At 39.0% G+C, this 27,054-nt stretch overlaps 1 protein-coding gene across 4 annotated transcripts in view; it reads right to left on the bottom strand.

Moving 5' to 3' along the window:
- ccser2a (coiled-coil serine-rich protein 2a) overlaps positions 1–27,054 on the bottom strand; it is a 42,946-nt gene that overhangs the window by 14,933 nt on the left and 959 nt on the right. For 3 of the 4 annotated variants that reach the window (XM_028422920.1, XM_028422923.1, XM_028422922.1), the window contains exons 2-8: positions 17,657–19,121; positions 17,370–17,581; positions 6,138–6,231; positions 3,336–3,444; positions 3,046–3,226; positions 1,602–1,673; positions 1,351–1,476 (exon numbers count right to left, since the gene is read on the bottom strand). In XM_028422920.1, coding sequence (XP_028278721.1) covers positions 1,351–1,476; positions 1,602–1,673; positions 3,046–3,226; positions 3,336–3,444; positions 6,138–6,231; positions 17,370–17,581; positions 17,657–19,079 — 2,217 coding nt within the window. In that variant the 5' untranslated portion in view covers positions 19,080–19,121. Of the gene's footprint in view, positions 1–1,350; positions 1,477–1,601; positions 1,674–3,045; positions 3,227–3,335; positions 3,445–6,137; positions 6,232–17,369; positions 17,582–17,656; positions 19,122–22,360; positions 22,457–27,054 lie in introns of those variants that run through there. The other variant, XM_028422921.1, reaches the window with a different exon arrangement.

Below are 27,054 nucleotides of genomic sequence, written 5' to 3'. Positions count from 1 at the left end.
CATACCCAGCAGAAAACAAACTCCCACCTATGGGGTATTATATTTTGTCTACTCTGATCACCAGGAAGCTGAACAGAGGGACCGTGCATAGTATATCACTCTATTCCACATTACATGTTTTTATCAATAAATATTCTTTCACATTTTCCCTTTGTAGATCTAGTAAACAAACAACAAAAGGCAGCAGTGCACAGACATTATCAACTACTTTAGGTCTGTATAGAGGAAATATAAAATATGACCATGATGGCTATTATAACCTGTTTTTGTACATGCTCAAAGAACACGTGCCTAGGTCTTGTAGCACTCAATAGAAGATGAGATGATCTGTATTGATATTCTACATGTTGCACTGACATTCACAGATCATTTACTTTCTGTCAGTGATGGAGTCACAATAGTTGTAGCTACAGTATACCGAGATTCATCCACATACTTCATGTAGACTGTTTCTCAAAAGGAGCGCTATGCATCTTATTGTGTAGAGCAGTGGTCCCCAACCACCGGGCCGGGGACCGGTACCGGTCCGTGGGTCATTTGGTACCGGGCCGCACAGAAAGACTGAGCAAAACATATATTATTCATTATCTGAGTCTGAAGGCTGTTTCATTTATAAATCAATCAGATTCATCCGCCTGTGCCTTTAAGCACCTGTCCAGACGCTTGTCTCGGTCACGGGATACGGCACCCCAAAATTAAGCCCACAAGCTAGCAAAAATGAATAAAAAACAAACGTCTTTGGAGAGCTTCTTCGGAAAGGGGAAAAGGCCTAACGAGGAGACAGAAGAAGAGGAGCCTACCCCTTCAAAGAAAAAGAAACCCGCATTTAAAAGACTATATCAGGAGTCCTATTTAAAATACGGATTTATTGCAACAGGTAATTCTCACACACCAAGTCCGCTCTGAGTGATATGTGGCGACAGACTCGCAAATGAGGCAACGAAGCCTTCAAAACTGCGAGACCGAGCACCCTGCATTAAAAGACAAGCCATGGAAGAAAACATGAACAAGAACGACTGAAGCAATTAATGACGGCCAAAACAAAATTACGGAGTGGACTGGACATAAGAAACACACTTCGGGTGTCATGTCTCCCATTATCCCTAGATGGGATAATGGGAGACATGACCGCTGGTGTAGAGGACACTTGAGCTCCTTGACAACAGCAAGTAAACATTCCCAAACCAGCTTAAGCTGGTTGCTGCATAATATATGTGAATGAACAATGACTCCCCTGCTTCCATGCAGAACCCTGCTTCTTTGCCAGTTTGTACTTTTGCATTTTTTTAGTATTTATAGTGTATGGTCTCAAACTTCTACCTTGTGTCAGTACTGTTCACACTAACTTACCATTTGTTCCCGCTGATGTTGTTTTTGTTGTAGCTGTTGACACTGTAATGTGAGCTGAGCAATGGTCTTGTCCCGACTCTGCAGCTCCCCTCTCAGCACCTGCACTTCCTTAATCAGTGCCTCCAACTGAAAACACAAAAATGTGCAAAAGTGATAGCAGACCACCTACGATGATATATATATCTATATGTATATATAGATATATATATATATATATACACACACTGCATTCTGTTAGTTACGTTTCTCACCTGTGATGCAGTGGTATTTTCGTCAGTCTCCTCAGGAACAGGAATATTACCTGGTGAGTCTGAATCTTCAAGCTGAAAATGCACAAAACATATACGTGGTGGGTGGTGGTGGGGGTGGCACAGGCATAGTCAGAATGTGTATAGTGAGCTGAATCAGTGACAAGTGCCTTAAGGCATGCCTCAAGAATGTTTTTTTTCACTTTGGTGGAATAATTTTGCTCTTTACTCCACTGTAAACCAGCAGCGTTAGATGCCGAAGGCTAAGATTATTTCTGAACATTCAATACTCATACTGTATTTTAACTGAATCAGAGGAAAACATCTAGACTTTAGGGCCTGCTTATAGAAGTGTGGTATTTTGTGTGTATTTTTTTCCATAATCAAGTACATTCTTTGATTTTTTTGATGCCAATCACTCTTTAAATAATTCGGAAATATCTGTCAAAGATAACGACCTGACAGGTTATCAGAGCCCAAAGGCTTGTCTTGCATATTTTAATCAAGCCAAGAGTCACAAAAACAAGTATTCAAATTCCATTAATATTCTGTTAGTCAGCTAACCATGATTCTAAATCTGTTGAACAATCCAGTTAGGATCAGTAAGTATAAACAGAGTTGTGGTGGGTGTCTGACATTTAGCACGATGAAGTGAAAATAAATGATTAGGCAAGGCTGGAAGCTTATTTTAAAGTTGCTGCCTCAAGCACTGCATCATGCAAAAAGAAATTAAGGAGTCACTACTGGGTCATAAGCAATGTTTTGTCTCTTAAGGCCATACAGCCAATTAAACACATCTGAAACATGCATTTGATTTACATGCAAACACAAATATCTCTTTTTAGGCCGAAAGAGGAATCGAGGCATTCAAAATAACTTCATTTTACAGAATGTGCAGAGTGCCTGTGCTTCTGTGAATTTCTGTGATTGCTTTGGTTGGCCTGTGATTTTGTAGAGAGCAGGTTTAGGGTATTCTTCTTATATGTAAGTAATGTATGTTATTTCTCTTTGCTTCTTCCAACCCCATGTTTTTATATTTCTTGACTGATATACAGATACACAGAGCATCTAACAATAGAACACTGGTTTCTGACTGATAACCTGTCTTTGTTTATAATCTTTTTACGATAGTTTAACATCGTTGATTATATCTAGTCTTGTCAGAAAGTATTGCTTCCATATTGCTTTGCTGAACACCTGAGCACAGTCATACTGTGTACACCATCAGCTGAAATCCAAACGCAAAATCTTGACAGTTATTTGGCCCATTTCTAAAATCTAAAGTACAAGTGATGGCATGATCTGTGTGACCATAATGGTTTAGGACAACAAACACTGCAAACAAGGTCTCAGTCCCAGACCATCATGTTTGCTTAAGTGTGTGCTTGAATTGAAACATGCATGCATTTCCATTGTTATTCATTCACATGGTGCTTCAAATGTTAACCTGCAGTAAGGTTTTAAGCCTGAGCAGCTGGTTCTTGAGCACGCAGCAGTCCTGAGTCATATGTTCGAGTGTGAGTTCATCCAGCATCGGGGTGTAGCCATGCTGCCTGTCCTCAGATGAGAGAGTCCGTGGGGAGAACCTCGAAGCTTTGAGACCATCATAGTGCTGGAAGACGTAAGCCCTGAAGAAAGAAACAAAAACCCAAAGGGCAGAAACGCTCACACAGAGCCAAGCAGACAGATGTCCTTTTTACCTTTTACTTCTTTTGACAACTTTAAAGTCAAACTCACCTGCCATCATTCTGGAAGTGATCTGGTCCACACCAGCGGTGGTGTTTACGCCGCTGCCCCTGTCGATTGGCCCGTTCCGGGCGTTCAATATGGGACATCCTGTCAGTTTCTATGTAGAGAAAATATAGCGCAGTGAGCAAAGGAATGTAAAAGACAAAGAGGATGCAAGTGAGAGATGAAAGAGATTACATTGCATTAACCAAGCATTTTATAGTATCACATATAGTATGCTAGCAGAAATACGATGAGTTAGAGTTCTCTTTTTCTCTGGTTGTTTTTATATTTTATACAACTTACAAGGTGCAGACTCACACAACATGCATACATATTTAAAGGACATTACACTGACTTAGATTAACTTCCTGTAGATTTTACCTAACCCTGACTATAACTGCTACAAAATATAAACTTTAACCAAAATGCTATATGAACTTTCCTATTACCGAAGGGAACAAAAACACTCCACTCCTTGTATCTGTGTATACAAAATTATGCCAACAGATACATGAGAGCACACACACTATGAATACATTGCGGTACCGAATAATACTGTGTGTGTCTTTAAAAACTGCAGATTATCTGCATAAAAATCTTGATCTGGTCTCTCATACTCATTTCTCTCAGCTGTCTCCACTATGAATTGCAAATAAACACACACATACACACACTGACAGGCCATTTCAATTTCAAGGAGGTAAAAGGACAGAGTCTTTGGCAACACTCAATAGCATATAGCTGTGAAATGAACCATGACTGCAACAAAATTGACAACTAACAGAGCGCGACCCCCAGGAAATCAAAAGGACCCTTGACTTTATATATCCTGGTTCTCTTTGGAATGAATAGGGAGATAAAGAAATAGAGATAAAGAAATATTGGCAGACGGAAAAAGCCAATCCAAGGAATTCAGCAGTGGTGGTTTAAATACCTTACCTAGAGTGTCACCACATAGCACAGGAGCAGACAGCCTCTTTCACATTGAATTGTTACATTCCAGAATACCTCTGCTTGCTCACAGTGAATCTTTTCAGCTTTCAGCTCAGAAAAAAGTCCTTTAAGTAATACAATCTGAATATATTCCAACTGAGGGAAAATCCATAAAGGTAGAGAAACAGACGGAGAGTGGAAAGAAATGACTCCTTGTCCAGTCAGCTGGTAAGCTGTTAAAGGGCCAGAGAGAGAAAGTCAAGCCAGTTCCCACCCTGCCTGGCCTTGTCTTTGTTGACAGCCTTGTTTTTCTGGGAACTCCCTAGGAACTGGAGCTGTGGAGAGAGGACTGTGGTGGGAGAGCAACTGAGGTGGCTGGTTCTTGTCCAAGCTAGGAAGTCACCAGCTGAGTCAGGCGGGGAGAGAGGAAAGCTGGGGCCTTCTCTTCAAAGGACATAGCAGCTGGAGGAAAATACAGGATTCTTTCATTTTTTGTCCTTCTCTTTCTCTTTCTTCTTCTTGTTTGTGGTAGAGTTGGGGTGTCTTTAGGAGAAACACCCTCCCCTTTGCCACATCTCAGGGCCTGCCCTGTGGGTTGGGTTTAACTGAACTCTTCAGTCTGTCTTTCTTTCACTCCACCACTCATGACATTAGCTCTACTCGTGACAGAGTGCTATAAATATGGCCGCTTCCCAAAAAGGAGTAGGAAGGGATGATGTTTCACATTCCTCTAGAGTGACCATTCCCTCTCTGTCCTTCTCTCAACAAGTCCTTCTTACAAACAAGGAGATCATTGTTTGTACACCCAGTAGCAAGTTTATTATGTACACCTTGCCTCTTTTTCTAAGGCAAGCACACTGGGCCTGCAAATATTTTAAGTTCACATAAAGCTGTTGAAGCTGAGAGATGTGTTGATTCAGTTTGGAGGTTGTTAATAACATGGACTAAATATTAGAAACATCAACAGTACCACAATATTCAGCCTCCAAAATCACCATAAGTTTACATACCATTCAAATCACTGTCTAGAATTCATTATATTTTGATATAAGGGCCCTTTTAATTATTGGCCTTACTCATCCATACTATCTAAAGACTACGTAATAATGTTGTCAACACTGTTATCACATGGAAACTATGTGACCTGATTACCTTTAACATCTACAAAGAAGCTAATGATCAGTACTTGATTACATTTACTAAAAGAAAGTGGACAACTGAGAAAATCCCAAAAGACTTCAACTGATACAACATCAAGACAGAAGTGCATGATGCATTTTGTGATCAAACTATTAGGCTAATCTATTAAGCTAATCATGCTACGACCACAGTGATATTGTCAAGAATATCAAACAAAAAGGCTTCTCCCACTAAAACTTCAGTTGCGAACAGTAGCGAAATACAAGTTTCTGTGCAGATGTCCATAAACAGGACTACACATCTGCCTAAATGCCTATTCTGAATAGTTATTATTCAAAAAGTTGTAATTTAATAACTATTCAGCAATCCAACATTAAACAAGTAACAGCACATAATAGAAAACTGGGTATGCATTAAAATAGTTTAATGGATGTTCCGGGGGGAAGTCTTTTAACCCAAGGCAAAGCAGGGCTGAATTTATTCACACTATAATGTGCCATAGAAGGATACAACTAGAATAGAAAGCTCAGACCTTGGTAATGCATTAATTTACAATTATGATCAGAACAGCTTTGCCAGAGGTATCCGCTGATACAAAAATAATGGACAGCCTACAACCAATGAAACGAAAGCATTTGTCATAGTCATACAATGACCTTATGAAATGAAATTCCACATACTGCAATTATATTAACAACTGTATGTCTGTGTGTGTGTGCATGTGTGTGTGCTGACCATGCAAGCCATCCTCTGGGAGGTCCACATCCAGCATGAGGTCATCATCATCTAACTCCCCTGTCACTGGAGGGTCCAGGTTGTTAAGGATATCCTGAGAACATGAAAAAAGCATTACTTTATTGTAAGGTGTAGGATAAAAATATAGACTATTCTGGGTAGATTACAGTCATTTTATCATTTGCCACTGGAAAAAAAGTTTTGTTCTGTAAGGAGGAGACCAGGGGACAGATACTAAAAAAGTACACATCGACACACAAAAACACTGAGATGCAGCCTTTTCCTTTGTGTGATATGTTTGAAATTGACTTGAATTACATGATGTTCTCTTGCAATTATGATGAAGGGTGTTTATAATTTCAGTATGAAATGTGTAAATTAATATTAGACAATGCATTTATAAATACTGTGCTGATTTCCATTTCTTAATTATTATTTTCTTTTGCAGCACTATCAAATCAATTACTTGTTTCTAATACTTTAGCACAACAGATGTTTTTATTCTATACTAGACGCAGACACCAAAACATGCTTTTGGAAAAATATCGGCCAATTATGAATGATAATACAGATGGCTTTGAAAACAAAAACACTTCACATAACAGCCTCAATATATGCAGCTAGTCTGACTGCTGTGCTGCTGACTACCAAATAATTCAAAGCCTACCCAAAAGCAAAGGAAAGAATCAATAGTTCAAAGCTTTATTTTTCAAGGCAATTTTGTGCTCTACGAAACTAAATTGACGGGGCTTTGACTACAAGACTCAAGCGTAAAAATTACTCATTACTGAATGTCTCGTGTTGCACGATAACTGACTGCTGCTCAGTGTTTCAGGCTTAATGAAGATGGAATAATGAAGGAAATATAATAAACAGAAAACATATTTCTGCAGACATCCAAATAATAATAGCCAAGTTGTGGGTGGAATCTCTGTTTACAGATCAACCACTCAATTCTAGTATTCACTCTCACTTGCTCTAGCCTCTGATTTCTGTCTTCCTTTTCCTCTGTGCCCCCTGTGGTTGTCTTCTCTTTAACCTTAAAACTCTCATTTTCTGTATAGGTATTTTAGACGAAAAGTAAGACAAATAGCTGATAAAACAGTACATAATAGTACATTTTAAAACATTTACTGTATCTAACCAGAGCAGTTTTGCTGGGAGGGATGCTCTTTTTTCTCGGATATGCCTTGCACTCTGATCATATCTCAGCAATATAGCTACTGGCATCAAAACGGAGATGTTGTGATACAGTGCTCCTCCTTCCTAAGCCAAAAGTTGCCCCATGTGCAGGCAAAGCTTTAAGCCATTGTAACAAAATGAAAAAAATCCCCATTTTTATACAGCCACCAAGCCAGTCCTCCACATAAATACAGCCACCTTTTACCCTTGCAGCACTGTATTACTCACTGCACTGCATCAGTTCTACAAAGCTGGCACCAAACCACTTAATAATACACCTGTTCTTTCCATTTACAACTAACACTGTCACTGTCCCTCCTTTTCACTGACAGTCCTCACATTACAGTGTTTCCCCAGGGGAAATATCATTTCACACTGGCAGGACAAAGCAGCTTAGAGCACTGAAAATTTCAGATAATCTCTCAGCAAGGAAGTGAGCCCAGGTAAACAGTAGATTGGATTAAGGTGTATGTCCGCTAGAGTCCTCAAGTCATCACACTGTTCAAAGTGGTCATTTATGAAGGCTATCCATCTATGGCACAGGCCTGGCCTTAGGTGAGATAACATAACAGTAAATGTTCGGTAGGAACCTGTCCTGCACTTACTTTGACTGTGATAGGCAACACCAATATACTGATACTGAAGTTAATCACAATATTATTACTTTATTGCTAACGATAAATAACTGAATGACTAAACATTTCCATGTCTTAGATTCTTTTTGTAAAGGTTATAACAAAATGAGTTGACTTTGGATGATTTTGGCAAAACCATTACATGGACATTTTTAGACAACCAAATATGCTCCACCATTCCAAACCCTGCAGCATGAACCAGCATGCAGGATCCAAAGGATCTGCTCCCACGATGACTTTAGCTGATTCTTAAGACAAACACAGCTGGATAAAACACTGGTTAAACCCTGAAAACCACTGGGAAAGTTCTCAAGTCAAAACTCTTTCTCTCAGTTTGATAGTTAACCCCTGACTGTCTGCACGAAACACTTCCAAAACTAAATAAAAGTTTTTTTTCAGAGATCTTCGGTGGACGTGGGCTTAAAGTAAATTAGCATCATGGCACACAATCAAGCTAAAAAGGCAAAGTTGGCAGTTCAACACAAACTTCAGCTTTAGATAAGAGTGTAAAATCAATACATGCCAGGAGAAGAAGACTGACTGTACTGCTCTATCTTTCTATTCTATTTCAACTCAGTAAGCCAGCCCTTTCAACCCAGCACATCTTTATTAGTTTCTAATGAAATCTCATTTTGGCAACTTCATCAGAGATGAGGGATTAGAAATAAACACAAAATATACCTTCTTTTTTTCATTTATATATCTTTCAAGGCCAGTTACTTCTCAAAATATTACAATATTATTTAATAGCCTGCAAGTGGACTGGATTTAATGTGTCTGTTTTACTGTGTGTAAAAGAAAGTGGGAATATATAACATGCAACGTTGTGTAACATTAGTGCCCCCATTAACAGATAAATCCCAATATTCTATCTTGAGAGTTGCTTCTGGTTTTGATGAGGAATATGTCCACACAATATTTCCTTGTCTGACAAACCTTCAGTATCATTTCCTTTGTTACACCAACAGTTATCTCATATTCATTACTGTGTTGCTGTGAATCTATCTTACAGCAATCACACATGAATCACAGATTAACTCTCAGTCATTTTTATTTTATACACATTCTATACATATAAATGTTACACTAAGTTTGAATCAATAAAAAACAATACTTTTAGTCTTTACTCTGAAAGGGAGGAATGAATTAATTTTGTCAAAGACACTATGATTTTGCTGAAATGGCAATATTCTTTTAACATAAATAGTGTATTGTCCTTATGCACGGGCAAACATTCAGAGCCAGGCAGTGCAGAGAGGCACACTAACTGAAATTGTTTAATGAAAGATGGCAGCTGCAGAAGAGAGTAAAATAGAGTCAGAGAACCCTTGATTCAGCAGTATGTTTTTCCAAGATTTATCTTTTTCCCATTTCACTTGGTGCTCAAAATGTGAGTTGTTGATGGAACAACAACACACTGTTTGTGGCATAGTGTTTTATACACCTTGTAACTGTACAGACACATGTGTCTGAATAAAAAAATATAAGAATAAGTATAAGCCTTCTCATAGTATGTACAGTTGGGAGTCGTTCATGTAGAACAAAAAGGATATAAGGCTGCTTTTTTTTAAAAAAAAATAGTTTTGGCATCCTTTATGTGTAAAGTATAGAGCACAAACATGGGAAAAACAACAGCAAGCAACTGCAAATAGTTCGAGGAAAATATATACGTCTGTTTCTCCTGTCAGAATCTGTCTGTATACAGAAAACATTCTGAAAGGTGAGGGCTTGTACAGAGAATACACCGACCAACAATTCATGGAAGACTAGATACTGGAATTATACTAGATTCAAAATGGTACAAGGAAATAGAAGCATAAAATGTACAGTAATTGAGACTAGTACAGGGTGAATGATGCATTAAAAAAGATATAACAAAATGACAACAATTTTTTTACATTTTAGTGCTCGGTACAATGAGCAATACAAGAAGCTATTAACCCTCATGCATTGTTCGCAAACACTACCCTAATGTGTTGTTCGGGGACAAAAACGTCCCCTAACTTTAACGGTTTTAAAAATATATTAGATAAATATTTTTTTGAAATTTTTTTGCATAGACCTTTTAATTAACTTCAGTTCTAATCAACAGTAGTGAAAAAATCATTTTCCCCCAGGATTTTAACCCTTTAATCACCAATTTTATGAGGGGTGGTGCTGAAAATTGAAAAAAAAAAACACAAAATGGCTCATTTTTAATAGAAAAGGTGAATGTGGACTGGATTCTTTTGAACCTTTATTACAGTCTTGGTCATGTCAAACATCAGTAAAAAAATTGACTTGATTGCATTATTAGTTTTTGCACAGCACTGGATTTTCTTTTTTTCTCCCTAATGTGTTGTTCGGGGACAAAAACGTCCCCTAACTTTAACGGTTTTAAAAATATTTTAGATAAATATATTTTTGAATTTTTTTTGCATAGACCTTTTCATTAACTTCAGTTCTAATCAACAGTAGTGAAAAAATCATTTTCCCCCAGGATTTTAACCCTTTAATCACCAATTTTATAAGGGGTGGTGCTGAAAATTGAAAAAAAAACACACAAAATGGCTCATTTTTAATAGAAAAGGTGAATGTGGACTGGATTCTTTTGAACCTTTATTACAGTCTTGGTCATGTCAAACATCAGTAAAAAAATTGACTTTATTGCATTATTAGTTTTTGCACAGCACTGGATTTTCTTTTTTTCTCCCTAATGTGTTGTTCAGGGACAAAAACGTCCCCCAACTTTAACGGTTTTAAAAATATATTAGATAAATATATTTTTGAATTTTTTTTGCATAGACCTTTTCATTAACTTCAGTTCTAATCAACAGTAGTGAAAAAATCATTTTCCCCCAGGATTTTAACCCTTTAATCACCAATTTTATAAGGGGTGGTGCTGAAAATTGAAAAAAAAAAAACACAAAATGGCTCATTTTTAATAGAAAAGGTGAATGTGGACTGGATTCTTTTGAACCTTTATTACAGTCTTGGTCATGTCAAACATCAGTAAAAAAATTGACTTTATTGCATTATTAGTTTTTGCACAGCACTGGATTTTCTTTTTTTCTCCCTAATGTGTTGTTCAGGGACAAAAACGTCCCCCAACTTTAACGGTTTTAAAAATATATTAGATAAATATATTTTTGAATTTTTTTTGCATAGACCTTTTAATTAACTTCAGTTCTAATCAACAGTAGTGAAAAAATCATTTTCCCCCAGGATTTTAACCCTTTAATCACCAATTTTATGAGGGGTGGTGCTGAAAATTGAAAAAAAAAAACACAAAATGGCTCATTTTTAATAGAAAAGGTGAATGTGGACTGGATTCTTTTGAACCTTTATTACAGTCTTGGTCATGTCAAACATCAGTAAAAAAATTGACTTTATTGCATTATTAGTTTTTGCACAGCACTGGATTTTCTTTTTTTCTCCCATTTTGTCCCATAGACTTACATTATAAACACACTTTTTTTGACTGCACAGCCATGGCACTACATAATCATGCATTCTTGATTGTTGGTGGTTTACCCTGTTGGTAGGAGGTAACATTTGTGATTTTTACAGTTAACAACTTAATTACCATATTAACCCTTTACCTGCAGGCCTGTGCTCATGTAGTGTAGTTTCTGGCTTGTATATGGAGTTATAGGGAGTATTTTAGCACATAATTGTGTGTCTACACACTGTGTGTGTATGTTAGAGAGGAAGAGAGCCATTTGCACACTGATCTTGTTGTCTGTGAGTACACACAACCACAGAGTCTTCATAGTAAACAAAAACAAAGAAAGTGTTGCTATGCACGTGTGGCCCTTTGATGTCTACAGGTGCAGACTAAACAAAACAAAAAGGCAAGTGGTCTTACATGTGACCTTGTGGTCATTTGATGGTGAGAAGAGCAGAAAGCAACATGAAGAGAGGATTCACTTGTGCACAATCTCTGGAAATGATTGTGCAGCCTGGCTCTATGAAGGGCCAGGCTGTGAAGCTGTGAAGGCTGCACAAGTAGATCCGTCACTTGTTCACAAGCGAATCCTTCATTCGTTCACAAGTGAATCCTTCACTCATGCACAGGTGAATCCTCTCTTCATGCTGCTTGCTGCTCTTGTCACCATTAAATGACCAGGAGGATGCATGCAAGTCCACTAGTGTTTTTGTTTTGTTTAGTCTGAACCTCTCAGCATCAAAGGGCCCGGCACTTACTTTTAGGGCTGCAACAAATTTACTTTACTTTACTTTACTAAACTACTTTTAATACTAATTTTAGTAGGGGACTAAACTGTAGATTAGATTTGGTTAGTCAATGATTATTTATTATGTTATCAAGTTATCTATCTATGGTGTCTATTTAGTAACATGCACATGTACGTATGGTCGTGTGGAGCGCAACACACCATGGAAAAGGGGCACTTAGACCTCACTTAGACTAATTCAGTGATCTCAACTGAGACACTAACCTAAAAGTAAAGTCACTCTACTGGAGGACGTGTTTTCCGAAAGCTAAAAAAAAAAAAAAAACAGCTATTTTACCCATCCACAACTTCAGACGCCAGAACTCCTGGATGTTTTCATTTTACATGCTTATGCATTGCCGTTGTACGTCTGAATTAGGTACACTTCACTTACTTAGTAACTTTATTTTCCTGACTTTCCTTCCCTGACAGTGTGCAAATGGCTCTCTTCCTCTCTAACATACACACACAGTGTGTAGACACACAATTATGTGCTAAAATACTCCCTATAACTCCATATACTTAAGCCAGAAACTACAGTACATGAGCACAGGCCTGCAGGTAAAGGGTTAATATGGTAATTAAGTTGTTAACTGTAAAAATCACAAATGTTACCTCCTACCAACAGGGTAAACCACCAACAATCAAGAATGCATGATTATTTAGTGCCATGGCTGTGCAGTCAAAAAAAGTGTGTTTATAATGTAAGTCTATGGGACAAAATGGGAGAAAAAAAGAAAATCCAGTGCTGTGCAAAAACTAATAATGCAATAAAGTCAATTTTTTTACTGATGTTTGACATGACCAAGACTATAATAAAGGTTAAAAAGAATCCAGTCCACATTCACCTTTTCTATTAAAAATGAGCCATTTTGTGTGTTTTTTTTTCAATTTTCAGCACCACCCCTTATAAAATTGGTGATTAAAGGGTTAAAATCCTGGGGGAAAATGATTTTTTCACTACTGTTGATTAGAACTGAAGTTAATTAAAAGGTCTATGCAAAAAAATTTCAAAAAAATATTTATCTAATATATTTTTAAAACCGTTAAAGTTAGGGGACGTTTTTGTCCCCGAACAACACATTAGGGGGTAAAATTTGCCCACAGTGTACCGTTGACCTATGAAAAATTTTAAAATCATATTAACAAAATTTATGTAAAATTAAGCTTATTGAGGAAAAATGATTCAATTTGTCCACATATTGACAAAGTTATGGCCAAAATAAACAGAAAAATTTCTCTCAGAGGACAAAAATGTCCCGAACAACGCATGAGGGTTAAATAAAAAAAATTCAACACAAGATTATGTATTATAAGTGACTGTAGCTAGCAGTAGGAGCAGAATAAACGTAAACAGTATAATGGTATATGAATAATAAGTAAATAACTTGCCATGAAAAAGCTCACATGCTCACATCCACATGCTGACACTGCCACTATGGCACTGCAATGATGCTGGTGTTAAAAGGGATAATACTCTATGTGTAACGTGTTGACTCTAGCACCTGCTTATTAGAAATGAAAAAAATACTGCTGAGGCTTAAATGGCTCAGCTCTATTTCATTTACTCTTGTTTATTTTGCCATTCTGCCTTTATCCTCCCAATATGGAAATGCTGCATACCTAGTACCCATAAGGTTCCTAGTGTACAGCCAGTTTAATATTTACAACCTGTGAGTGCCAGTTGATAGGTAAAGCTGATATAAAATGAACTGCTGTGATGATTTAGACTAAAATCATTTATCACAACTGTATCTGGAAAATAAGAGTGGTTATGATTTATAATGACAGATGTACAGGTTGGACAGTAGGAATGACTAAAAACTACTGTTGTAGAAATGTGTATTTTGCATGTGTGTGTGTGATGGTGTCTAAAGTGAGCAGAGAATGCACCAAAAAAAATACACACAAACCATTGTTTACCCCTGGGATTGCTGCTGTCAATTTAAAATCAAGGCAAACAAATGCCGGTGAGCTATAAGCCTCATTAATGCAACTGCATAGCTGGTGGACTGGCAGAATGTTCCATAAATGGCTGAACACTCTGCAGAAAAAAGGCTTAAGCACCTCACTCATTTAAACACTAATGAACTGACCTGTCTCAACCTGCCTCTACAAATGTCTAAAATTAGAGGCAAAACAAATAAATCAGGCTTAAGAGGCAGTAATTCTGCAGCTTTGAGGAAGCAAAGGTAGAAATTGAAGGATTACAGAACCACCAGGCATTTAGCATGAAACTGATTGATAAAAGGGAAAGACAATAGAGGGTTGATGAGAGAGATGTTTCAAGACATAGTTCATTAAAAAAACAGAAGACAAAGTAATTTACTAATTTCATAAATCAAATCACAAAAATATAATATCACAAAACATAATCTAATATCCCTGCTATGCAAAATACATCTCAGATGGTTATGTGTTATGTAATAAATGGAATTTACTCTATTATCATATGATCAAGGCAAGTTCATAATGGCCTTTCGATTTTATTGTACCTAAAGTGTGCTAGATATCTGGTGGCTCCTTGTACACAAGGGCAATGACACAAGGATAGCACTATTGTTTGAACTACTAAATAAACAAGCAACATCAGCAAGTCCTTATTGAACACATTATGAATAGTTGTGAATTGTCTGGAAAAATACATTACCAAGAACTCAACATACTCAAACTGTTTAGGTACAAACTATGGCACAGTCTACTGATGCTGCTGTACTGTATGATACATTAAACTGCCACCTTGAAAACATAAACACTGACTGTGAGACTGGGCCATCCATTTCACAATGCCAATTTTATAGAGCTGGTACTGTACTGAGCTGCATGGTGCATCATGGGAATGTTATTATGAGCTCAGGTAGCCCACTCCTTGATTTTGCACAGAGGCATATGAATGCAGATAGAGCCACATATAGCCAGAAAAATACTGGCACACAAACAAGGAACAAATACAAGCACACCCACACCGAGTTACATGAAAGATGCACAGTGCCTCCAAGTGGACTGAGCCCACCACTGCAGCATGGTTATGAGAACCTGATGTGAAAATCTTGTCCTTAAACCAGAAGAAAGCACAAGAAAGCTGTTCTTAACCCTGATTGTAAGTTTAGGGTTGCTACATGTCAGTATAAATTACCTTGCCCTTTTTCCAACATCTAATTCATGTCCAGCTCCTCCTAACCCTTAAATAAACTGTTTTTGTCTCAACAAGCATAACAAACCACACAGATTACTAACTCTCCAAAAACTACTTATCATTTTGAACATATATTGTATCTGTGGTTTTCTTATGCACATTACAAGCAATGATTTACTTTAATAAATGAGGGAAGAATAAGCAGTAAGTGACATTAACAGATGGAGAGGAAATAGCAGAAAAAAGGGGAGGGATGGAGAGAGCTCAGTGCATCCAATTACAGTAAGTGGGCTCATTTCCTTTAATCAAATAGCTCAGTTAAATATCTCAAAGGCAGATTCCCCATAGAGCTAATCTTCACACATCAGCAATCAGCCACTACGTCTGCCTCTCTCTCTCTTTCTTTCTCTCTCTCTGGTTCATTTACTTGTTACTCTAATTTGACCTCCAGATTATACTCACTCATCACACCCTGACCTCTCTGATGGCACTAACTATACTCTCCAGCAGTATATAACCACTGATGAGTCTTGGGTCCACCAATTCCAAAGAAAAAAAACTAAGAGCAAGAGTTCTGTTGGTTGACTACTTGGAAAGCAGTCAGGCTCATCTTTGAGACAGAAAATCAAAATCAAAATCAAAGAAGAAATTTCATGGAAGCTGACAAGATGAGTGCACTTCCCCCGGCTCCAGCCAACAAGTCAGTACTACCTGATCCCTAGGAGGAAAGAGGAGCTCATCCATCACCATTTTGACAGTGATTACATCATCACTACTTTTATGGAGATTCAAGATGCTGAATTCTAGAGACAAGTGTGGAAAGGTAGAACTGAATTCTGAAAACTGAACTATCAGGAAACATGCTTCCTTAAAGGATTTATTAAAATGCTGTAATCAGTATTAAACTGTACTCTTTTAAGCAGTACAGTTGGCATTACAAAATCACAAATGCACTAATGCATTGTACTATGTAGACATAAAGTATAACACATAGCGAATAACTCTTACGGTAATCAGATACACATGACTAAAACACATGAAACATTTGAACGAAAGCATACAGAATGTGCTGCACATATACATATGCTGTCCTCTCGCTTCTTTTCCCATTTCTTCATTCCATTATTGTACCAAAAACATCAGCACAATTTCAGTGTTGTGCAGCTTATGTCAACATCACATTAAGAAAGAAGTGAACAAAGGTTTATTATATAATTTCCAATCCAGCTCAATTTTAAGCTCTTTATGCATTCCTGAGATCAGGTATCCTGGTACAGGAGTACATAAAAAGAAAGGCCAGTGAAGCTATTAACACACTGTTGGTGGGCAGGTCAGCATTCCTTTCAGTGGGAGAGAGGCCTTGACTTGAAACTAGAAGTGAGAGCTGGCTCAAAAATATTTGAAAAAATCTTCTTTTTCAGACTTACTTCTGCTTGTTTCATCCCTAATTATAAAATGAATGAGGACTTATTTAAAAAGTAGAACTGATGAATGTACTTGTAGTCTAAAGCCTACAAATATTGTTTGAGAATGGCTTTATGTCAAGATCACAGAAAATTGTATATTTCGAAGTAGATACGAAAAGACAAGGCCCTTAATGCACAAGGAATCCTGTGTACAAACAGTGTATGTTCGGTCTAATTGCAGCATGACGGAAAGTAAGCGTTTGACACCAAAACAAGTCTTTTGAGCTATGATGCAGCCCTTTGCATTTCTTTCAACCTTCTCTCTCTCCCTCCTTTAAAAACTACCATTATTGGAAATGTATCCAGTTCTCCATCACACAAGCCTATTCCATGCCATCTCTTAATCAGCTAATGCTACAAAAAACTAAGTGTTCTCTAAGGTTTTCAGCTTTAGGAACCACATTATTGCTAAAAGGGTTTGGCTGCCCTCCACCCCTTATTGAAAAAAGAAAAGGCCCCAGAACTGCCATTTGACAAACAATAAAGTAAAGGAGTTGAGAGCATGATGGCCAGTTGGCAGATGCTACCTTTTTTCAGTTCAACGGAAATACATTTGCATTCTGTTTAAATGATTTTTCAAATTGTTAACTGAGACTCACCATGCTGTTGAGCTCTGAGTCATCATAGCTGTCTAATGGATGGGTCCCAGAATCCCCAAGAGGCTCAAGACCTTCTTCATCCCACATGTAGGTTCCACCAGAACTGTTAGAGGGCGATAACTCCACAGATGAAACATGGAGAGCATCACCCCGCTCTGGAGACAACATCAGTGGACCCTGAGAGTCCTGCATAGGGCTTTCTTCTGTTTCCCCTGCAAAACACAAACATAGGCTTAACGACTGATATAACATAATGATGTAATGTGACACACTTGCTCAGTTATTACCAGCCAGATCCGCTGAGTCCCCATTAATAGTCTCATTGAGAACGCTGTGTAGATAGGTTTGAGTAGCTCTGCCAGTCTTCCTGTTGTCATTTAGGTCACCATCACTGAACACATCTCCCACACTATCAAAGTCATCCAGAAACTCTTCACTTGTGTCACCTCTGTCTAGCGATGAGGCAGAAGATAAGGACATGTCTTCCAGGGTCTCGATTGCTGGGTGGTCAGAGCTCTGCATAAGTAAACCACAACCTCTGTTTCCTCTTCCATCTCCAGAACTTACATCACTGTCACTCTGTGAGGTTACTTTTTCAGCCTCATCACTTGGCTCAGTGTCTACAGCTATCCGTGATAGCCCTCCACATTCAGAAGTAGCTGCAACTCTGGTATCCTCCTTGACCCTGCCGGGAAGAAGAGGCTTCTGCTGCTTGGTCTGTTCAGGTCGAGCCAGCCTGTAGCCCAAAGATGCACCACTGCTCCCAAGTGACTTTGTAAGCACACAGCTGGGGAGCAGAGGCTTTTTGAGAGCGCGGGGAGTAGTGGGTGCTAGAGACATTGATGGGTTGGGCAAAGAGGAGGAAGCTGGAGGAGTTCTGCTGTAATGTAATCCCCCAAGGCTGCCACTCAGCCCTAAACCCACTCTTCCATTACTCAGCTGAGGAGGTTTGAGAAAACTACTACGAGGAGGCCGGAGCTGAGTGTTTGTCAGAGGCTTGGCCAGCTCCACAGCCCGGTTAAAAGAGAAAGACCGTGTCATCGGCTCACTGGTGGGTGAAGGGATCTGCTTGAAGTGAGTGAAGCTGTTTGAACGAACCATGTTGTCCAGCACCATGATCTTCAGGCTCTCAGTGGACTGAGATAAACTGTCTTGTGAACTGCTTCTGGGTGAACCTGTGCCTAACCTTGGTGTCACAAGGCGTGACTCTGATCCTGTTCGAGTGGGAATGCTGGAGCCATTGTGGGCCATTTTAGTTTCTCCATTTAGAGGGCTTTGGCCTAACTTTGTCCCTGTTTTAGGACTCATCTTTAAGGAGTGCTTGGGAATGGCTTTGGGGCTGGAGATAGCCACCAACAAAGAACCTGACCTGCGTATCTTGGGCGTCGCAGGAGAGCCATTCCTTACATCCTTTCCCAATGAGGTAAGCGGTGCTAGAGCCTTGTCTTCACTTCCATCTGCAGGGCTGGTGCTTATGGTTGGGCTGGAAGGGGTCATCCCCTCATCTTTTTTCCATTTCAGTGAAAAAGACGAGGCACGGATCACACCATTAGGACGCGTCCCTGGGGGAGTAGTTTTGCCATCCTGAGTAGGGGTAGGTTGTTGCACGGAACCATTAGACAAAGGGCTGGTGCCATTAGTGGAGGATCGCCCACCGAACTTAGGCAGTCTAGAAACCATGGCAGACCTAATGGGAGCTTCTTCTTCCATTAGATGCCAACAATGGCAGGGAAAGCATGGAACTATGAACAACTGGGGATAGAAAAGACAGAAGAACAAAATCAAAGATGATTAGATTTCACTGTATGACTTGGGGTACCGAAAAGCAGTTATATATGCTCATCCATCCTTTGAAAAAAAACATTATGCCAACAGCTGGTGGTTTATGACTAATTTAAATGTTAAATGTTCTATCACTGCATATGAAATATGTGTTTAACTAAATACTGTTGTATTGTACACAATCTAAGCATTGTTCCTATGCTACTTTGATGGTGTTGCTATTATATAACAATATATAATATATAATTAAATACAATGTGTATATTTATTGTTTATATGTCTCAAGTATCTTTCTTCTGTCACATAAACAAACATACTAATAAGAACATTCCTGTCACATATGGAGGGAATATTTGCATATGCTCAAACATTCACTTATCAGAGATTCTGTTTGATATTTACAATGAAGAATAGGTTCACAAGCTGCAGAGGTTGCATGTTTTTCTCCTTTTCAAAGACTGCAGACTTTGAGTAGCATTTGTGATTAATCTGGCTAGCTTACAAGATGATTTGAGACTTTGTCTCAGCAGATTTGTTTTGTTGCTTTCACATTGAAAGAGACATAACTAAGGCATATTACAAACTGAAAAGTTGATGGCTGATTTGGTAAATCGTCTACATGGTTTTACGGAAAAAAAACTGTGAAAATGATAAAAACACAAATATAGGACGAAAAATGTTTCAATGGATGGGGGAGGGGCATTGCAGCTCTATGTGGGTTTCCTATTCGGGGAAAAAACTCTGTACCACACTGCCCCACATTCCCATGCAGAGACACACGTGTCTACATTCAAAGAGCCTTACTCACCACTGCCACAGAAGTGTCTGGCAATGTCACCATCCTAATCTGTTTCATAAACACACATGGCTATAAACACAAAAAACCCACTAACACACACAAAATCAGGTCAGCATGTGAAGGCAGGGCAACGAAAGCCTCTTTGCCCTGAGGAGGGGGTAGTGCCTGTGTGTGTTTCTGTGTGGGTTTAATGGCTAGCAATTAGAATCAGGGTTTTTACTGCTGTCAGTTAGCCTTTCAAGTTTCATTCATATCCAGAATGGTAGGTCACTCTAAGATATCAAACACACACTCTGATCTGATCCAAATGTAACACTGTGTAAATGCACTTAAACAACCATACCAGCAAACCTTACCAAACCAACCAAACCTTGCAAAATAAAACAACCATAATCGAGACAAAGAGACCAAACACTGTGCCAAGTGAAGTTTTGCTCATTGCAACAGACAGAATATGCAGCTGCACACCAGTACAAAGACAAAGGCCTGCACAATAGAGTCACAAAGAATTAAAAACAAAACAAGATCCCAACTGACTGACACACATTCAAAGGAGAGCTGTAAACCATGCAGGCCATCTGTCAAACACTCATCTCTGAAGCCATGCCCCTCCCCCATAGTAAAGTATTGTAAATAAATATCTCAGAGCTTCAGCAACATCAAGTTGTTGATCTACAAATAAAACACCAAATGAAACCCTGACACAGTTGGAACTATTATCAGTGCTTACTAGTATAACACTGAGCTCTGTGGAGATTAATGTTATTAAATTATTTGAAGTCCCACACCCTTAACAGAAAGCCCAGGATTTAGATTTAAGAAACAAAAATGTAATGTATTTTGATACACTTCATGCTTGGAGACAAGGAATAAGGTAAAGTAACTCTTCTGGTAGACCTGCAACTTAGCATTTCAGCAGCAATCCCTGTGTGTGAAATAAAGAATAAAGCACAGTGACATATTTTCTTACTCTGTACAGGGAGTGAGCTTTACATCTGTCTGACATTGAGGCTATTTGCCCTTGCTTCATTTCAGACTAAAAAGGCACTGTGAGGCAAAAGGCACTCAGCAGAGAAGCTTTTCCTTTCTGGCCAGCTTTCACTTTTGAGCTGCACATGCACAGGAGTTACAGGATAGATGCCAATAGGATGCAACAGCCCAAGGGGCTAGGATCTATTGGGTCACTGGGGCTACGCTTGAATGGAGGAGCATATACACAGTAAATCCCTATTCACGCTGCATTCCCCATAGCCCAGTCTGTCATCATCTTCTAGGGTTCACAGTTCCCTGTCACCACAGAGCTTCATTACAATTCTTCATTACAAATTTGGTGGATTATACTGGATATTTATTATAGACCTAAAATTTTTAAGAAATACATGAGAAAGTGAGGAAGGTATAAGCCTTCATCTCTAACCATCCCATAGGCCAAAGCTTACAGTAACGTCAGCAAAAATAGCACGTCCATCCATACATTTTTAACCCATTTTATCCTGGATCCTATCCCAAATGTCAATAGGCAAAAGGTGGAGGACATCCTAGACAGGTTCCAGACGCCAGTATATCGCAGGGCTACACAATGTTCAAAGCAAAGTGCTTTCTCATTTAAATAAAAAATGGCATGTCTGAGCAGTTTAGGTACATGGACTGTAAGTTGCATGACAGGGGAAAACTGAAGAAGGGAAAATACAATGGGGAAAACAGGGAGAGAAAGAAAGTGAGCAAAGAGAAAAAAGAAAGAACTCTCTTCTGGTGCTTGTTTGTTTTTGGCATGATGTGGAAGACAGCTGGAACTTGCAACAACCCTGACTTCTTGCTTCCTTTCTGTCAATGTAAGTTATTCATCAATACATATGTAACCCTTGACCGAATAGCCCAGTGAGCCCATGGACAAATGGCTAATATTAAGTACAGCCTTCACTTCCTGCTGAATCTAAACTTAAATGCTGCCTCGTTTACATATATTGACAGAGTTCAGTGTCTCAGTGGAGTCATAACTAGGCCAGTCATCTGGACAGGGCAGTTGTGGGCCATGGCTTTCTCCCTGAAGAGATTAACAGAGTGCCATCAGAGCAGGCTAATAGAATGAGACAGGGATGAAAGCAACACTGACGCTGGACTAATGTGTATCGAGTGAAAGCAATACTGGGCAGAGCTGCATGAAGCTAAAAGATACTAATCCAATGAGACAGTACAGAGAGCTGGGTAATGTTGTAGACTAACTGTGGTAGATCAAATGACAAGAGAGCCACAGAGGAAGCAGTGAGTAGACAGTAGTGTCTTGCTACATTAAGAGCATACTGCACCATATTAACCACCACTAGCAGACACATGACACACATCACATCACAAAAATCTAGACGACGGCACACTTTTTTGTTTCGCAGAAACAAAGATAAGAAAACATTACCTTAACTCAGTGATCTGATGGTGGCCTGTCAAACCACAAATAAAAACTAAGATGAAAGCTAAGCCCTGCTACATCACTCAACACTCTGTTTTCTCCATCGTCTAAAGAGAAAGTGAGGTTGCAAAACACATCACAGGAAGAGGTTGAGCCTTGTGCTGGCAGGCTCTGTCCTCGCATGTGTGCGTGCATGTGTGGGTGGGGAGAACAGAGTTCATTAATATTTGATACATTATCTTTTAGGAACTCCACCCAGTGTGGAGGGTAAGGAAGAGGAAAGGAAAGGAGAGAAAGAAGAGTTTATATTCCTGAGAGTTATTCGTTATTGACAATATAGTTCAGCATCTGAGGACAATGCCTCATAATCGTTCAAGCATTGGTAGCACTTCTCAGAGCGCTGCCCTATAATCTCACCAGAGGGTTTAATCAAGTATAGGCATTTTGCCTAGAACTTAGCTGCAGTCAAAAAGTGGCAGTAGTAAGGTCAAATTTGTGTGGTTCTCATAAAAGTGTGACTCCAGTTTCCACTGCTCGTGCTAAAAGCATGCTGATTCCACTGAACTGTTCTCTGTTAGGCGCTGACAGTAAAAAGCTCTGCCAGTTCCTCAGTATCTCCTGATGTCTCTGTGATGTGGCACGCCTTGATAAATCACAGCATGGAGCCTGCTGCAACCCATGTTGTTTTAGCAGCTTAAACAAGTGCTTTCTAAGGACTAATTACGCTCTTTTTTTCCATTTCATGTGTCATTTCTATTAAATGCCTCAAATTCAGATGTTTTGTACCACATGACTGGTAGAAAAAAAAGATATTCATTCATCAGTCATGCAACAAAAAGGCAGGATTTTCTGTATACCAACTGGCAGGCCTGAAGCACAATGAGTCATTCTACTCTCTCTATTCTACTAAGCAGTCACAACAAAGACACCAAATGGTTCCCCTAATCTGTCCTGACTCATTCAAAGAGTAGGTTTCTTAAGGTATGATGTTGAGTGGTGGAAGTTTTAGTAGCACTAATAATTTTTTCCAAATATCACGCTGTATCATTCAATTTTTTTTGTATTATTTGTACTGCATTATTCTCTAGATGTAGTTACTGTTGTTGCGGTCTAAATCTAATCCTTTCAGATTTTCTTTCATTTTTATAGCTCACGCATGAGACACAGCCTGCAGCCCTCGACATCAGTTGGAATTTCTCATATAAGAACACATGCTACGTTAACAGATTAGTGACAAAGACAAAACAGATGATTGAAATTCAAATGTAAATCTTCGGTTTATCTATGTGTTTTGGAAAACACTCCATTCTTGTCCTGTCTACAATATCCAATTCCAAGCTTTGGACTAACTGTTTGGTCTCCAAATTACTTGATTTTCTTTACCATTTCTAATCTTTCTCTCAGTTCTTGACTACTGAGCTGAGCTTGGTCTTGTTCTGATGTGGCTGAGAGCTTGTGAACCTATTAAGTGGGGCATTACTTATCTGTGAGAGCAGCAAAACAAGCAGGCTTCTTCTCTCTTATTAGAAATCAATTGATTCAACATATGAAAATAAACCTTTTTACTTTAACCCAAATTATCCAAATGACAAACATTATAATCAACAACAAGAGCACATAATATATAAAGAGCACATCCTGTTGTAACATGATGACCATGAATGAACCCCACCCTGCCAGTGATCAAGCAAAAGCCTGAGATCACTTACCATATACCTAACTATAGCACAGAGAAACATAGTGTATTTATGCTAAGATAAGAATGTCTCCCACCTGAAATGGCTGCACAGAGGAAGAAACTGTGTTGTTGCAGCAGCATATGTTCTGATCTGTTAAAATTGTGCAGTCAATGCATAGTCAGAAACAAATCAAAACATCATCTTTAGGAAACATATATTGTGGTAGTGTTTCCCTTTTTTAAATCATAAAGTAAACAGGTGCAATGACAGATGACTTAACTGTAACAGAGTTCAATATTAGGAACCTCTTGATCTTAATTCCACTCGCTTCTGTATCAACAGTTATGTGAGCTCATTTGAAATATGCTCTGCTTATCTACTGTGCTGCATGTTGGTCATTTGTTTTTATATAGCCTATGCAAACTCCTACTCTGTACTGCCACCTGAGATGAAAAACACTGACAAATAGAAGATGTGACATCTATAAAATAATGTATTCCATGACACACAGCAGATGCTGTGAATATAAAACATGGTCAAAGCTTTAAAAAGATCATGTCCCTGGTGAATTTTCCTCTGTGTATGAACAATACAGCGGCGTCAGGTCAGCTTCCCTCCTAGGTCAATTGCCCCACTTCCCTCTTTCCTGTCTCTTTCCCTCCATCTTTTCCACTTTAAGGCTGTATCTTAACACCATTTCCTCAGGCTGCACATATTATACAGTTTCACATGAGACCAGCGAGAACAAGGAATTTTCACATCAACTCAGGCCACACTTGGTAGTTAACAGTCATCAAATGTCAGGCCTTTGTGTCCCTTTTTTCACAGGCTCTGAAACTATAAGGTCAAGAGATGGGCTTGGCAGGGGGCTACATGAAAGAGTGCCTAGGATAATAGTTTCTATTCACCTCAGGAGCCTTCTAGGATAACCTGCCAAGACACCTGTCTGTGACCCTGTTATTTAAATTGCTTTGAACACATAAAGGCATGGCAACACAGTGAACTCTATTATCAACTAATGTTAGACGATGCAGCCGTTAAGCCTGTCAGGCAAATGCGGCATTTGAATATCATTTAAGTCTGAATAGGTGACTGCACAGACTGACCTTTGGGAGAGCATTCTGCCTTTGAACACCAGTGAGTAAAATGCTACTGCAGTCTCATAATGCATGTCAAAGGTGTGTCAAAAGATCTAAAAACCTGTTAATTAAAAGTGATTCTGGCTGAGTTATAAAGTGGCAATGATATGGCAGTTCTGAGTGACTAACGAGAGGAAATGTGCCAACTGAAACTGGTTCAGATGAGTGAGTACAAAACACCTTTTGTTAATGGGCACTGCTCTGAAAACAAGCCATTATATCTGAGAATAACACCTTTCTAAGCTTGGAAATTACAGCAGGCCCCACATGGTAATTTATAATGACTCGCCAGAATGTTCAGCCTCATGACAGAGCACTCCAAACCAGCACATGTGCAAAGCCTCTACAGTATACCTCATGACTCAAAGCTTCAAAGGATTATTCAAGGAAAGACTTAAAGGTCTTAAGGAGAAAGGGGCTGGATGAAGCAGAGCAATACAGTGTATGCCCATAAACAGATAAGCCCTACATAGTTTTACACCAGCAGACAACAAATATGGAAAGACATTTGATTGTATTTTTTACAATATTACCCCTGTAGCTTCCCAATCATACTTACTTATGAAAACACCTAAAATAACTATTGGCAATCATCTTGTAGTGTGTTTCCAAACATGACAAGCACAAATGCCCAATGTGAAACAGAAAATCTACTATGTTAAGTCAATAACTTGACAATATGCCATCATCCAACCAGTAATGACACACATCTGCTGCCACTACCCTTTACTGTGTCCATAATGACAGCTGTGTAAACACACTATTCAGATCAAAACAACAGAGGGGCTCTTCCACACACAAAGCACTCCGAGGCATTAAATCTCATGAAATGATACAAGAAACACAAGAAAAAAAATTCAACCTACATTCTGATGTAACAGTAGATTTTAAAAAATAAGACACATCACCTTCCACCTCAACTACCTCAATGATATTCTACCTAATCTTTGAAGGGCATTTTTGTTCCTGCATCTGTAAATCATGCGTCTGCACTTTACTATGTACTGAGCTATTCCAGGCTTTTAAACACCTGTGGTGTTACTAAGGGAATGCCAGTACTGATAAGCGTGGCTAAGTATAGCTCTAATGATAGACCACATACAGAGAGAGAAGAGGGCAAGGAGGATCAGAGAAAGTCAAAGTCAAATCAAGTGCCACACCACAAACATGTGCAAAAACTATAATGACATAAGATAATAATAATAATGACTATAAGATAGTTCTAAATCTAGTAGCAGAACTGACCTTAACAGATTTTGGGTCAAGTCAATACATAAATGATAAAAATATATTGCAGTACAACACTTTCAGTGGATGCACCTTTCCTGATGCTTGCAGTCTGTGCTTTGTGGCATTGACCCCATACTTCTCAGGCAGTAAAGATCACACTGTAACATTCCATCAGCCTCAAGGTTACCCATCATGGGCACTAAAGGGTCTTGGAATGACGACTATGCACAAGAGCACTACCCTGACGACACATGTCAAGAATGGCAGACAACATAAGACACACACAGTCTTCGCGTACAGGACAGCAGTCTGGGTGGTCAGCAGGCAGGTGCACCGTGTAGACATTCAGCTGTTGTTGGGTGGAATCAGACTGTAAACACACCCTCCGCCAAGGTGGCACCCCAGGACCCTTGCCAACAGGTGTCTGAGGAATACACCCATGGATTTGCATGCTTGCATGTGTGTGAGCGTGCAACTCCACCCCAACACCGGGGAAACCGAAGGAGTGTCCATGTCACTTACACTAAGGGCAATTGGTCACACCTTATCCTAATGTGTACTGGCACGCTGATGCCATGGTACTTTACACTGTCTGGGCTGTAAGAGGTCACTACCTAAAATACACACACATCATGGTACAGACTTGACTGAC

Source organism: Parambassis ranga, chromosome 15, assembly GCF_900634625.1.
Source record: "Parambassis ranga chromosome 15, fParRan2.1, whole genome shotgun sequence".
Lineage (NCBI taxonomy): Eukaryota > Metazoa > Chordata > Actinopteri > Ambassidae > Parambassis > Parambassis ranga.
This window is presented reverse-complemented; position numbering and strand designations above follow the sequence as displayed.